Genomic DNA, 13,409 nt, shown 5'->3' with positions numbered 1-13,409 from the left:
GAATCATAGATTTCCCCTGCCATAATCCATTTAACATTTCTTAACGCAGACCCCATATATAAATATGGTGCTGTAAAGTTCTCCAATTTATTAATCTGCGAAAAACTTTGCTTTTCACAGGAAGGTAACGCCATATCAGGATGTCGTTACCTGCCATTTTCAATGGGATCCAGCTGAAGTTTCTCCGGATTTGCTGGATTCCTCACCTGTGATCTACGCGCATGCTCCATTCACAGGTAGCGCACAGGGTTTGTGGAGGAGGGGGACTTCGCTGGGGCTCTAAGAGCAGCACCGGAATGGTAAATTACAGCAGAGTTCCATTATGTATCACTGCAATTTGAAGTGATGCATACAGAATGACACTGCACTATCTTAATAAATAGACCCCATTATCTACATTTTTATAACAAAGAGCAGCTAGCTAACTACCCAATGTCAGAGTTATACATCAAGGTCTATGTCAGTGAACACATTTTCTGGACAAAGTACTTATTTAAACTAGTTAATAACACCACCCAAATCTGCATAGATACATACAGAATAGTCAAATATTTAAGAATGTCACATCTTTTGTTTTCCCCAGAACAGTACTGTTTTTTAACCCACCTAAAAATCTTAAACTCACAATGCTTGTTTCTCAGAATGTTTTTTATGCATACAAGTTTACACTCTCCCCATTGTTCCCAACCTCTCCAGACATATACTCAAAGTTCAGCCCAGGGGGCAAGACTCAACTCGGCAGTCTATTTTAAAGGACAAAGAGTGCTAGTGGCCCATTCACCCAGCCCATGATAGCCCTCTATGGGAGCAGACCTTCAGCCCAGCCTGCCCCCGTACTTATTCACTCACTCCTTCTGAGGCCGACAATGTATTGTGTGTAATAAACTCACCCTATTGAGAATCACTTTTTGTAGGATTAGCTGTAACGGTTTACAACATAGCTGCCTACTATCCCGGAATATCCGAGAGACTCACAAATTTCTAGATCTCCCGGAGGGCAGATCGAAGACCTTGGCAGGTATGGGTTTCAATCTCCTACCTCATCCACTTCTGAAGTGTGTGTTAATGGAAAAGCTGTAGTTCTAAAAGGAAAACTAGAGAGAAATGCAAGATTCTCCCTAAAGATATATTCTCAACGTTACTTAACGTTCATATAGAGGTTTTCAGTTCTCAGGTATACAAAGTTTTGTCATGTTATGAAAGACATGCAATAAACATTTGTCAATATATTTACAAGTATTTTGAAAACATTTTCTTAAACTGCACCAAACATGCTTCAGCTTCAACTGTCCTTTAATTGGTTTAGTCCAGCTACTGTAACAGCACTTCATAAGATTAAAATAAACAACAAGCGGAAAAATTTATATATTGTTTTGTTTTACCAAGTAAGTTTTATAGCTCATTGATAAATACATACCTATCAGCTTCTCCCGTTCTTCTCGACGCTCTCGGGCTAGTCTCTGTTTATCATCGACCTTCAGAATAAGATGAGGCTCTGTAAAAATCATCAGATACCAAACAAAGACTTCAGTCAAAGCAAAGAGAAAGTATGGTGCAGGTAAATTGGAGATTAAGACATAGATCGATTCTGCAGCTGATGTAAATATGTATGTGATTTCAACCCTCTAATGCAGGGGTGTCAAACTCGCGGCCCAAAACGCATATTTTTTTACGGCCCCGTCTGGGCCCAGAAAGAATAAATAAATAATACTTAGATACGTATAAAAATAGTCAGGTTCTGGGCGCTTGTAAAGGAAAGATATATCAATTTAATATGGATAGGTCCACAATACGCTCCGGCCGGAACGAGACAGCTTAGATGTGTTAAACAATTAACATGCATCAATTGACACTGCCGAAAACAATGTTAATGGTAAAAAACACTATAAACTCAGTGTGATTGAAAATATGGTTAGAGTGCACTTGCAAGCTACTAAAATATGAAATGACAATTGGTGTGAACCGCAAAAAGGGAATGTAAGGAAATATAATGTCCAGAGTTGTAAAATAAAAATGTTGGTGATGATGAAAAATGCAAGCAAAAATGAAATTGGTAGCCGTTACTCACATGAAGCAGGGATGTCTGGCTGTCTATAATGCAGACAGGCACTTAGTAGCGGTCCCAGAGTCTGTGCTGATGAGGTTAGATATAACGTTGATTTCAATGATAAAAAGCACCCAGCAGAATGCCAATTATTAAAACAAGAATGAGGAAGAAAGTTCTTCTAGTTCCTAAAGGGAAATCCTCTCCTTGTTGAAAGAAAAAATGATCCCGCTCAAATAGCGTGTGCACGCTGCGGGATATCTTCGTGTTGAGATTAAATGTATGGATATCAAAATGCCTCCAATAATGGACAGGTACCCAGCAGAATATAGGTGGTGATGATCCAAATGTAGTCCTCCTAATCCCCAACGTAGTCTCTCTCTTTCTCATAAAGTTGAGGCTAAACAGGGGAAGCGGTAGTGCCGCTACGGATGAGCGCATACACGCTACAGGCTGGTCTCCGATGTGGATGTCTGTATATGGTAATGTAAGATGCTAGCATGCTAGTAAGTTGAATAAAACTGAGTTGAGGGACAGTCTCCAACGCGTTTCGCCCGGTGGCAATGGCCAGTGGGCTTCCTCAGGGATAGTAATGTCCAACTGGTCTTCCTAGCCAGTTTTTAAAGAGATCCGGATGTGCCAATCAGCCAAGAGGCAATGGAGTAATTAAGTAATTAGTGAATAAATCTGAGTACTGGTGTTTGCACAACAATCCAACAGGCATGATGGAAAAAAACAAAAGAAAACGATAGTGCACTAGTTGCAAAACAAAAAAGAGCATGTTTGAACATATATAGAAAAATATATATAAATAGATCTGGTTGCATAAATATTAATTGGTGATGTACATGGTATATATATGAAATGAACAAAAATAAATAAAAATAAATAAAAATAAAAATAAAAATAAAAAATAAAAAAAAATATATATATAAAAAAAAAAAATAATAAAAAAAAAAAAAAATAAAAATAAAAAATAATAATAATAAGAAAAAAAATAAATAAATAAATAAAATTAAAAAAAAAAAAAAAAAAAAAATTAAAAATAAAAAATAAAAATATAAAAATAAAATAATAATAATAAAAAAATAATAATAATAAAAAAAATATATATATATATATATATATAAAAATAATAATAATAAAAAAAATAATAAAAAAAAATTATAAAAATAAATAAATAAATGAAATAAAAAAATATATATTTTTTTATTTCATTTATTTATTTATTTTTATAATTTTTTTTTTTATTATTTTTTTTATTATTATTATTTTTTTTATTATTATTATTTTTATATATATATATATATATATATATATATATATATATATTTTTTTTATTATTATTATTTTTTTTCTTATTATTATTTTATTTTTATATTTTTATTTTTTATTTTTAATTTTTTTTTTTATTTTTAATTTTATTTATTTATTTATTTTTTTTCTTATTATTATTATTTTTTATTTTTATTTTTTTTTTTATTTTTTTTTATATATATATTTTTTTTTTTTATTATTTTTATTTTTTATTTTTATTTTTATTTTTATTTTTATTTTTATTTATTTTTGTTCATTTCATATATATACCATGTACATCACCAATTAATATTTATGCAACCAGATCTATTTATATATATTTTTCTATATATGTTCAAACATGCTCTTTTTTGTTTTGCAACTAGTGCACTATCGTTTTCTTTTGTTTTTTTCCATCATGCCTGTTGGATTGTTGTGCAATCACCAGTACTCAGATTTATTCACTAATTACTTAATTACTCCATTGCCTCTTGGCTGATTGGCACATCCGGATCTCTTTAAAAACTGGCTAGGAAGACCAGTTGGACATTACTATCCCTGAGGAAGCCCACTGGCCATTGCCACCGGGCGAAACGCGTTGGAGACTGTCCCTCAACTCAGTTTTATTCAACTTACTAGCATGCTAGCATCTTACATTACCATATACAGACATCCACATCGGAGACCAGCCTGTAGCGTGTATGCGCTCATCCGTAGCGGCACTACCGCTTCCCCTGTTTAGCCTCAACTTTATGAGAAAGAGAGAGACTACGTTGGGGATTAGGAGGACTACATTTGGATCATCACCACCTATATTCTGCTGGGTACCTGTCCATTATTGGAGGCATTTTGATATCCATACATTTAATCTCAACACGAAGATATCCCGCAGCGTGCACACGCTATTTGAGCGGGATCATTTTTTCTTTCAACAAGGAGAGGATTTCCCTTTAGGAACTAGAAGAACTTTCTTCCTCATTCTTGTTTTAATAATTGGCATTCTGCTGGGTGCTTTTTATCATTGAAATCAACGTTATATCTAACCTCATCAGCACAGACTCTGGGACCGCTACTAAGTGCCTGTCTGCATTATAGACAGCCAGACATCCCTGCTTCATGTGAGTAACGGCTACCAATTTCATTTTTGCTTGCATTTTTCATCATCACCAACATTTTTATTTTACAACTCTGGACATTATATTTCCTTACATTCCCTTTTTGCGGTTCATACCAATTGTCATTTCATATTTTAGTAGCTTGCAAGTGCACTCTAACCATATTTTCAATCACACTGAGTTTATAGTGTTTTTTACCATTAACATTGTTTTCGGCAGTGTCAATTGATGCATGTTAATTGTTTAACACATCTAAGCTGTCTCGTTCCGGCCGGAGCGTATTGTGGACCTATCCATATTAAATTGATATATCTTTCCTTTACAAGCGCCCAGAACCTGACTATTTTTATACGTATCTAACATTGTTGGGAGTTTAGGGGTCCCCCACACACTCTCAGGTTCGCATTTGGCTGCTTCATATATTTGGAGGAAGCGCAGCCTATCCCTCTTTTTCAATAAATAATACTTATCTGACACGGCGGCATTTGGGGCCCGTCTCACCTCGCACTGAATGTTGGGCGTGACCTCATTACGCCCGACATTTGCAGTGAGGAGAGCATAGAGGGCAGCCACAAGAGGAAGAAGAGAAAACAGAAGGCAATAGAGAAGAAAGAAGGCAATAGCAAAGTAAGTAAAATGGAGCAAAAAGCAGAATGGAGGGCACAGTGTGAAACAAGGGAAGACCGATGAAGGGGAGCAAAAGCGGCATAGAGAGCGCAGTGTCAAACAGGGAAGACAGGTGAAGGGGAGCAAAAGCAGCATGGAGGGCGCAGTATCAAGCATTGGGAAGAAAACATTAAACTATTTTTGTTTTTTCTTAGTAACATACCTTATAAAACTAAATATGAGACTTTCTTTTTCTTGCGACCCACAAAATCCTATACTTTATTATTTGGCCCAATTGGGGTTTTGAGTTTGACATGCCTGCTCTAATGACTTTTGTACTTGGAAAAATCAACATGTGTACACATACAGCAAATTTTATGCCTGACTGCCAGTCAAAGAACTAAATACCTATTGCAGTATTTTACCCAGTCAATTCCATATTTTTAATATTTTCTGCCAACTGAAAGTCAATTTTGACAAGCTTAATCCACAAATAAAGTTTAATTTTCATGAAAGAATATATATATATACAGACATACACATATGTACATTTTATATATTAATTTGCCTGGTGGGGACCCGTATTTTGCATATAAATACTAGTCACTGAGCAAATACATAAGTGGTGACGTTATTAGGTGCACCTTTCTAGTACTGGCCTCAGAAAAGTCTTAAGAGATTGTGGCCCATGTTGATAAGAGAGCATCACACAGTTGCTGCATATTTGTCAGTTGCACATTCATGTTTCAAATCTCTTACACCACATCCCAAAGGTGCTCTATTGGAGACTGAGTGACTGTGGAGGCTATTGAGGTACACTGAACGCATAGTCACATTAATGAAAACATCTTGATAAGACATTTGCTTTGTGACATGGTGCGTTAGCCTGCTCAAAGTAGCCATTAGTAGATGGGAAGACTGTGGTTATAGGGGGATGCACATGGTCAGCAACAATACTCAGGATGTGGCAGTTAAACAATGTTCAATTTGTGTTAAGGGTACTTACGTGTGCCAAAACAAAACAAAAAACATTCCCCACACCATAACACCACCCGCCTCCACCATTGACACAAGGCAGAATTGATCCATGGATTTATGCTGTTCACGCTAAACTCTCACTATACCATTTGCATGCTTAATGGATAGGACTGGAACCCAGTGTTTAACTTTGATGTGTGTTCAGAGATGCTCTTCTGCATACCACTGTTGTAACATTCTCCTCTGACCTCTCATTGACAAGGTATTTTTGCCCACTGAATGAATGGCCTCTCACTGGATGTATATTTTGCTTTGTGCACCTTTCTCTGTACACTTGAGAGGTTGTTGTGCTTTAAAATCAGAGGAGAGCAGCAGTTTCTGTGATATTCAAAATAACACCATCTGGCACCAACATTCATTCCATTGTCAAAGTCACATTTCTTCCCTATTCTGAAGTGTGGTATAAACAACTGAACTTCTTAACCGGGTCTGCACGCTTTCCAGAAAGCTGACACATGATTGGCTTATTAGATATTTGCATTAGCGAGCAGGTGTATACTATGTATAGTGATGAGAATAGACCCAAAGACAGTAGTCTTCTGGTCAGTGAATAGTGTTTCACATGCTTCAGGGAGGAGAACATGTATGATATTAAACATAACTGTGGGCAGAAAAAGGACCTTCCCTTCAAGAATGACATGACCAGAGGACATCATTAGCATCCAAAAAAGAGCATGAAACAGTGAGGAGCTCTATAAAAAGGTTACTTGGCAGTCTTAGCCGCGTGAGTTAAATAGCAGCAGTAACACATGTAAGTTTATTGAATAGTATACACTTTGGGAAAATCCTACAAAGTATTCATGGGGAACATTGAAAACACAGATTAACTAAGCGAAAGAGGGTTTCAAGTTCAAATCTATGAAAGCATCCAGACAACAGTGTAACTCACCAGACTTGGATAACATGCTATCTTTTATATTACAACTCAAAGCCATTTTCTTCTCTTGGATCTTACCATGAGGACCATCAGGAGCTGAAAAATATAATGGAATCATTCAAGCACCGAAAACACACATTAAAAATACACTGAACTGCTAACAAATCAGTGGACAGGTAAATACAATAGTCGGACGCTTGCAATATTAGCCCTGTTGGGTATATAGTAAAGTGAAGTGGTGTGTCTGTCTCTGTGTGTGTGTGTGTGTGTGTGTGTGTGTGTGTGTGTGTGTGTGTGTGTGTGTGTGTGTGTGTGTGTGCTTGTTTTCCATGGTTTGTGAATGCATGTGTGTAGAATTGCATGTGTTTGAACATGAAATAATCCTTTAAATAAGTGTAATTTATATGTATAAAACAATCCGTTCAGCAATGTATTTTACAGTATACACAGTGGGTTGAAGTGGAAATTTAGACGTGTTGGTATGAGGTGGTGTAAGTGAATGGAATTTGATAGTTTTATAATGAAAGCAATAGGAGAAGTGGCAGTATGGCATACCACTGTATACCAGATCACTTTAACCACCCATATGTGTATATAACAGTGTATACATGTAAGTGTTGTGTGTGATCAGCAGAAATACTGCAAACATCCAGTTGTCATCCACACTGTATAAAAGCCATTTTCCAGCCTCATTGCATAGACCCCATAGTGACACAAACTGCTCAAATCTCATTGCAAGCCTCAAATTAGGGGTTGGAGCTTGAGACCATTGTCCATCTAGCTAGTATTGGTGTGACTCCAATGTTGTTTTTGTTTTCCCTGTTTTAGCCACTTTAAAGCTTTGATTTGGAGTGCTGATTTTCCTGGAATTCAGACTCCTGACACACTTAGGAATGAAGGAATAGACTACTAGTGACTACTACAACACACTATGATGTGTTATATTTTATCACAGCATGTGAATAAAAGTCACTTAATATGTATTTCATTACAGTTGCTCAATTTCTGTTCTTACTTGGCTGTGTTATGACACACTTGAGTTTACAGGACCATGACCATAGATAATTTTATAATCTATTGGTAATCACATTTTATTTTATTTAATCATAATACTAATTTAGATACCTGGTACTTGATAGTCATACTGTCAGGTATTTGGCTATAACCAAAACAAATTTCACAATTCCTGTTGTGAATGCTTCATAAGATCATATTTATGTAAGGGCAGTGTAAAATACAATATATTTCCATTGCGAAAAGACTATGTGCTCATGTTATATTCGGATCTGTGATACACTGTGCTTCAACATGTAGGGATCTGCAAGGCATTTCGGAAAACAAATAAAATACAGTACCCAGGTCTCCCTTGGGGAGCTCTGTGATGGAGATTATGGTGGGGTTGGCAAAAGCGCTAGCCCCATTTGCTCATCCACAGGCCAAGCTAAAGTGGATTATGGGCAGGGAAAGTCTTTTTCACAGACGGCCATATGCCGTCTGTGGGGGATGGGATGGACGTGCTGATACATGTCACAGTCTAGGAGAGCAGAAAGCAGCCACACTGGTGCAATAATTGCTGACAACAAACATTCCGCAAATGTATGTAACATGGTGCCACCATGATACAGTATATATAGTCCAAATTTTAGGGCTCTGTCTCGACCTGCAGGTGGGAATGTTTGGGGGGGGTATCTAATGGGCAGACTAGTGCTACAGACCCTATTGTGATGTGGCCATGCCCCTGATGTGTGTGTATATTATAATATATATATATATATATATATATATATATATATATATTATATATATATATATATATTATATATATATATATATATATATATATATATATATATATATATATATATATATATATATATATATATATATATATATATATATATACACACATACACACAAAGCAACTGTACAGGACATATTGATTGCTTATAATCATCATTTATTTAAAATGTGTCACAATTATCTAGAAGATAACTAAAACTTTCTGTAAAAGGAAAATAGAACTTAAATGCATAGTTTCTATAAACATAATTGTAGTAGAAAGAAAGCATGTGGATAAAACTAATTGAAGTGTACTTACTGCAATTATAGTGCTAACAGCACAAAATAGTTAAGTGTGTACAGACTAATTTTTTCAATAGGCAGGTGAGTTTAGTAAAGTAATATAACTTTAGAAAAAGTCACTTGACAAACATATGGTACAAAGAAAGGGTAAGAGGGAGTGTGTGGCCTGAAAATAGTTATTGACATAAAAAAGTACAGTGACATTAATGATGTGGTGTGTAGAGATGCTAAGCCATTTAAGATTTGCCACGAAAAATAAACATCTGGGGGTAAATGTATCAAGCTGAGAGTTTTCCGGCGGGTTTGAAAAGTGGAGATGTTGCCTATGACAACCAATCATATTCTAGCTATCATTTTGCAGAATGATAGCTACAATCTGATTGGTTTTTCAAACCCGCCGGAAAACTCTCAGTTTGATACATTTACCCCCTGAAGTCATAAGAGGTAATATATTCATTATATAGGATAAATACTTTAGCAACTGTGGATCCAAATACAATGAAGGTGGAAACAACTAGTCATTTTCCAGTAAAGCAAAGATAACTGCTTCATATACAAGAAATTAATTGCATTAATACATTTATTTTATAAAGAATAAATTTGTATACAGCATGAACATAAAACTCAATCTCTCTTCAAAAGCAACAAACGGTTTCAAAATTGAGCACAATATTTACTTGGGTAGCATCAAATATGATTATATAAATATATAAACAACTTCACTAAGGTGAATGGGTTGATTTTATTAATTATTTTTATATAATGCATACTTTGATATACACACACAAAATAAGAGGATTATTTTGTTGTTTGTAATTTAAAGTAAAATATTTGGTATTGGTACAGTTGTGGGAGACAGTCGTTTTTGATTACCGATTGTGAAGGAAAATTCAGAGAAGTTGGTCAGGTGTGATCCGCAGCTTGTGTTTTGATAATTAATAAGAATTAACACAGAGGAGAACCAGAACATACATCTAAATTTTGCTATGTGGTCAAATAATGTATAGTGGCACCGATGGGCCAGTGGTTTTATGGCTGAACATGTGTGTCATTTTGACATGTCTGCATGAGAGCTAAATCAAATCAAATTTGCCTATGAAGACAGAAATCCCCTTGGGGCATTTTTCCACACTAGAGGGCAGTGCATGATTAAAGTACGGTAATAAGAGTTCAACAAGCATTCTATAACCTGTCAAGTCATTCAACCAATCAAAGATAGCTCACGTGACAGGCAGGCTCTAGACAACATTTCAGTATACTCAGCATATCAAGTCACACCTTAACCAACAGAATGGTTTAATCCATTTCCTGCATCTACCCTAAACAGTGACATGTCACATCATTAATGGCTTTACTTTCTACTCCGGCATCTTTACTACATAGACTTGTTTAACCAGTTACCACAGTACACACAAACTATGCTTTTTCTCTCTGTTTCTTCCCAATGATTTTAAAGACTGTATACATAGTGTATATATATGGAATTCACATTGCAGCTCCTGGATGTTTAGGACCAGTATCAAAAATCATATAAATTATATCATTGTGGATATAAAAGCAAGGCTTAAAGAAGAAATAAAGTTAAAAGATTGAGATATATATATATATATATATATATATATATATATATATATATATATATATATATATATATATATATATACACACATATATACATACACACACACACATATCAGTTAGAAAAATAGTGACGTGTATCTGAGGAGCTGATTCAAAGGGTGAAAAGTCCTATTGTGATGAGGCTTTACCCCCCCCCCCACACACACACAATTTTGCCCTGTAAATCAAATGGTTACCTCTAATGGTAACCTCTGCTTCTGCATGGGTAAGCTATTTAACAAGTACCACTGCAGTACCTGTTCTGCTACTGCCATCACAGGCCGGCAATACTAGATTAAATCCATTAAACATGCTTTATTAAAAGCAGATTACACTTATTAAAATGATTTATGCTTTTAATAAAGCATACATTTAATGAATAAAGATTTTAATATTTTTAATACCTTTAATCCCCCACCTTGTGTACAGCTGAAATAACTGGTTTGGTGGAGAAGTAAGTTAACAGTTATAACTCTAGGCCAGTGATACCAACCAGCAGAGAATCACTCAGCTGAGCAGGTGATGCTTTTTGTTAAATTTTAGTGATAAGCGGTCTTATTAACATAAAAAAATCCAACTTATCATTGGGATCATGGACTTCATTATAAATAAGCCCCCAATACTCAATAAGGTAAAAAAAAAAACACTTGTCCTTCAGAGTTTCAATAGTATCTACTGCCAGTTTCCAAATTTTTATCAAATGATATGTAACTGCACACTTAGACCTCACAATCTCTGCTGTTAAAATCAGTGAACAAAGTGGGCCAATATAGGACGGTATGACATACCGGCACTTCACCCGTTCATGTGCTCTACAGAGGGGTGCAATAAGGAGCCGCAAGTAAAACTTACTGCGCTTTTCTCCAACTTGCTCTATAGAGAAGAATGCTGATACTGAACGGTATTCCCCTATTTGGTGTGACAGCATTTCTGCATCTAACATCAGCTTTCCCAGTGAATAGTGGCAATGGGGGTATACAGAGCTACTGTAAGTCCCCAACTAAATCATGCATCATCAAGTTCTCCCTGCCCCAACCCATTCTACACCTGCTCCATTGCACTCCTGAACACCTGGGATTTAATGAACTGTTTATCAGCTCTTCAGCACCCAACCTTTACAGACATCCGTGAGAACGACCCAGATCTCTTTCAGCGCAAACCCTGCAACCTAACACAGCTCTTCTTCCGGCAGTTTGGTTCATCTGTGCCCTGGCTTCTCCATACAGGCAGTGAGTCTCTGAGTGTTATACTTAACTGCTTGGGTATGATGATGCCCCTTTCACTGCCCAGTCTGCCACATGACTCCCCAGGGTCTTCACAGCCTACCAAGCTCCCTCACACCAAGCATCCTGGGCGCGTTATGTTGTCAATCTTCCTGGCTCAAAAACTTCCTAATGCTCAAGAGACCAGAAGATATCACAAAGGTCGCTGTGGCTTGTATCTCTACATGTTAAAGGTGAGCAACCATATTTTACTACCAGAACTTTCTGGCGTGAGACACTATATATTTCTACAGGGTTAGGCCGTGACACTTGGCTGATCCTTCTCATTTAAATATTGGACACTGTGAAAATCAGTGTGCATTTTAATGGAGTATCCTGATATGCTTTCTGCATAATTACCAATTTACCAAACCATTACGAGACGTTTTAGGACTATGACATACAGTATGTTATTTTTTGTATGCTATATTTTATTTGTCATGCATTAATTTGCTTAAGATCTACAGTATATTTATTCAACTTTGTTGTTACTATGTTTTTTTTATAGGTACAGGTACCTCATTTTGTTTTTGATTTCAAACTATCACATTTCCTAAAGCTTGTGGGTCCTAGGTGGCTCGCTGACCCCTGGCTGTTTAGCTACATTATTCCTTTCCGTCACTTCTAAATTTCTACTTCAACCACTGATTGAAACACATTTTACTAGTTTACTCGCAAACACTGCAGTATAGCTATACAAGCTTGGTTCAACTAGCGGATTATATGTAACAAGATGCAAGCCCAGTCTATGCTGTGATTACATATAACAGGACATGAATCCCTATAGCTTTTTTCAGCTGCATACCAGATATGGGCTATAGCAGAGATCAGTAAAAATAAAGGGGAAAAAAAACGAGAAAAAATATACAAAAGCAATAAAAACAAAAAAAAGAGGAAATATATTTGTTGATTGCTAAAGACAGACAGGAGGGGAGAAGCGATGACACTACAGAGGTGTAAGCTGCCTCTTCACTGATTCTTCTCTGACAGGACAGAGAACTGTACTATCTGCCTTGTTAACACCTCAGATGGCGGAAACTAATGAAGACAAATGGTGAAAAGTCTAACTTTTTACCGCTTGATACATTTAATCATTTTTGCCACCCACACAGAGCTCATGGGAGCAGCGATAAACACCAAAAGCTGGTTTAACAATGGTGACAGCCAGGGGTGTCGAGGGAAGGGGGTGGTGGGACATGTACTATGTAGCAAAGCATGCCTGGGGGCTTGGGCCTCCCAAGGTTTATGCCAAAACTAGTTTACTGTTGTATGAGCAATGGTAGAAGATCCTTGGTGTTTTTCTTGGTCCCAAAAGGTCAAATGTTGTCAGTCTTCACCTGTTTGTCAGCCAGCAACCACAGATTTTCCCTGTGAACTTACACAAACTGTGTAATAATCGGATGTTATTTTTTCCAAACAGGCCCCAACATTCCAGGAGCCCACCAAAAAGCCAGGATGTGAAAGCAGTA

At 36.3% G+C, this 13,409-nt stretch overlaps 1 protein-coding gene across 9 annotated transcripts in view; it reads right to left on the bottom strand.

Moving 5' to 3' along the window:
- The window catches only part of MAP7 (microtubule associated protein 7), a 122,519-nt gene that overhangs the window by 31,768 nt on the left and 77,342 nt on the right, over positions 1–13,409 (bottom strand). For all 9 annotated transcript variants that reach the window (XM_075203157.1, XM_075203154.1, XM_075203155.1 and 6 more), the window contains exons 2-3: positions 6,989–7,072; positions 1,418–1,495 (exon numbers count right to left, since the gene is read on the bottom strand). In XM_075203157.1, the coding sequence (XP_075059258.1) occupies positions 1,418–1,495; positions 6,989–7,072 (162 nt within the window). The remainder of the gene's footprint in view (positions 1–1,417; positions 1,496–6,988; positions 7,073–13,409) is intronic.

This window comes from Mixophyes fleayi, chromosome 3 (genome assembly GCF_038048845.1).
Source record: "Mixophyes fleayi isolate aMixFle1 chromosome 3, aMixFle1.hap1, whole genome shotgun sequence".
Taxonomy (NCBI): Eukaryota; Metazoa; Chordata; class Amphibia; order Anura; family Limnodynastidae; genus Mixophyes; species Mixophyes fleayi.
The sequence above is the reverse complement of the archived record's forward strand: the minus strand, read 5'-3'. Positions and strand labels throughout refer to the sequence as shown.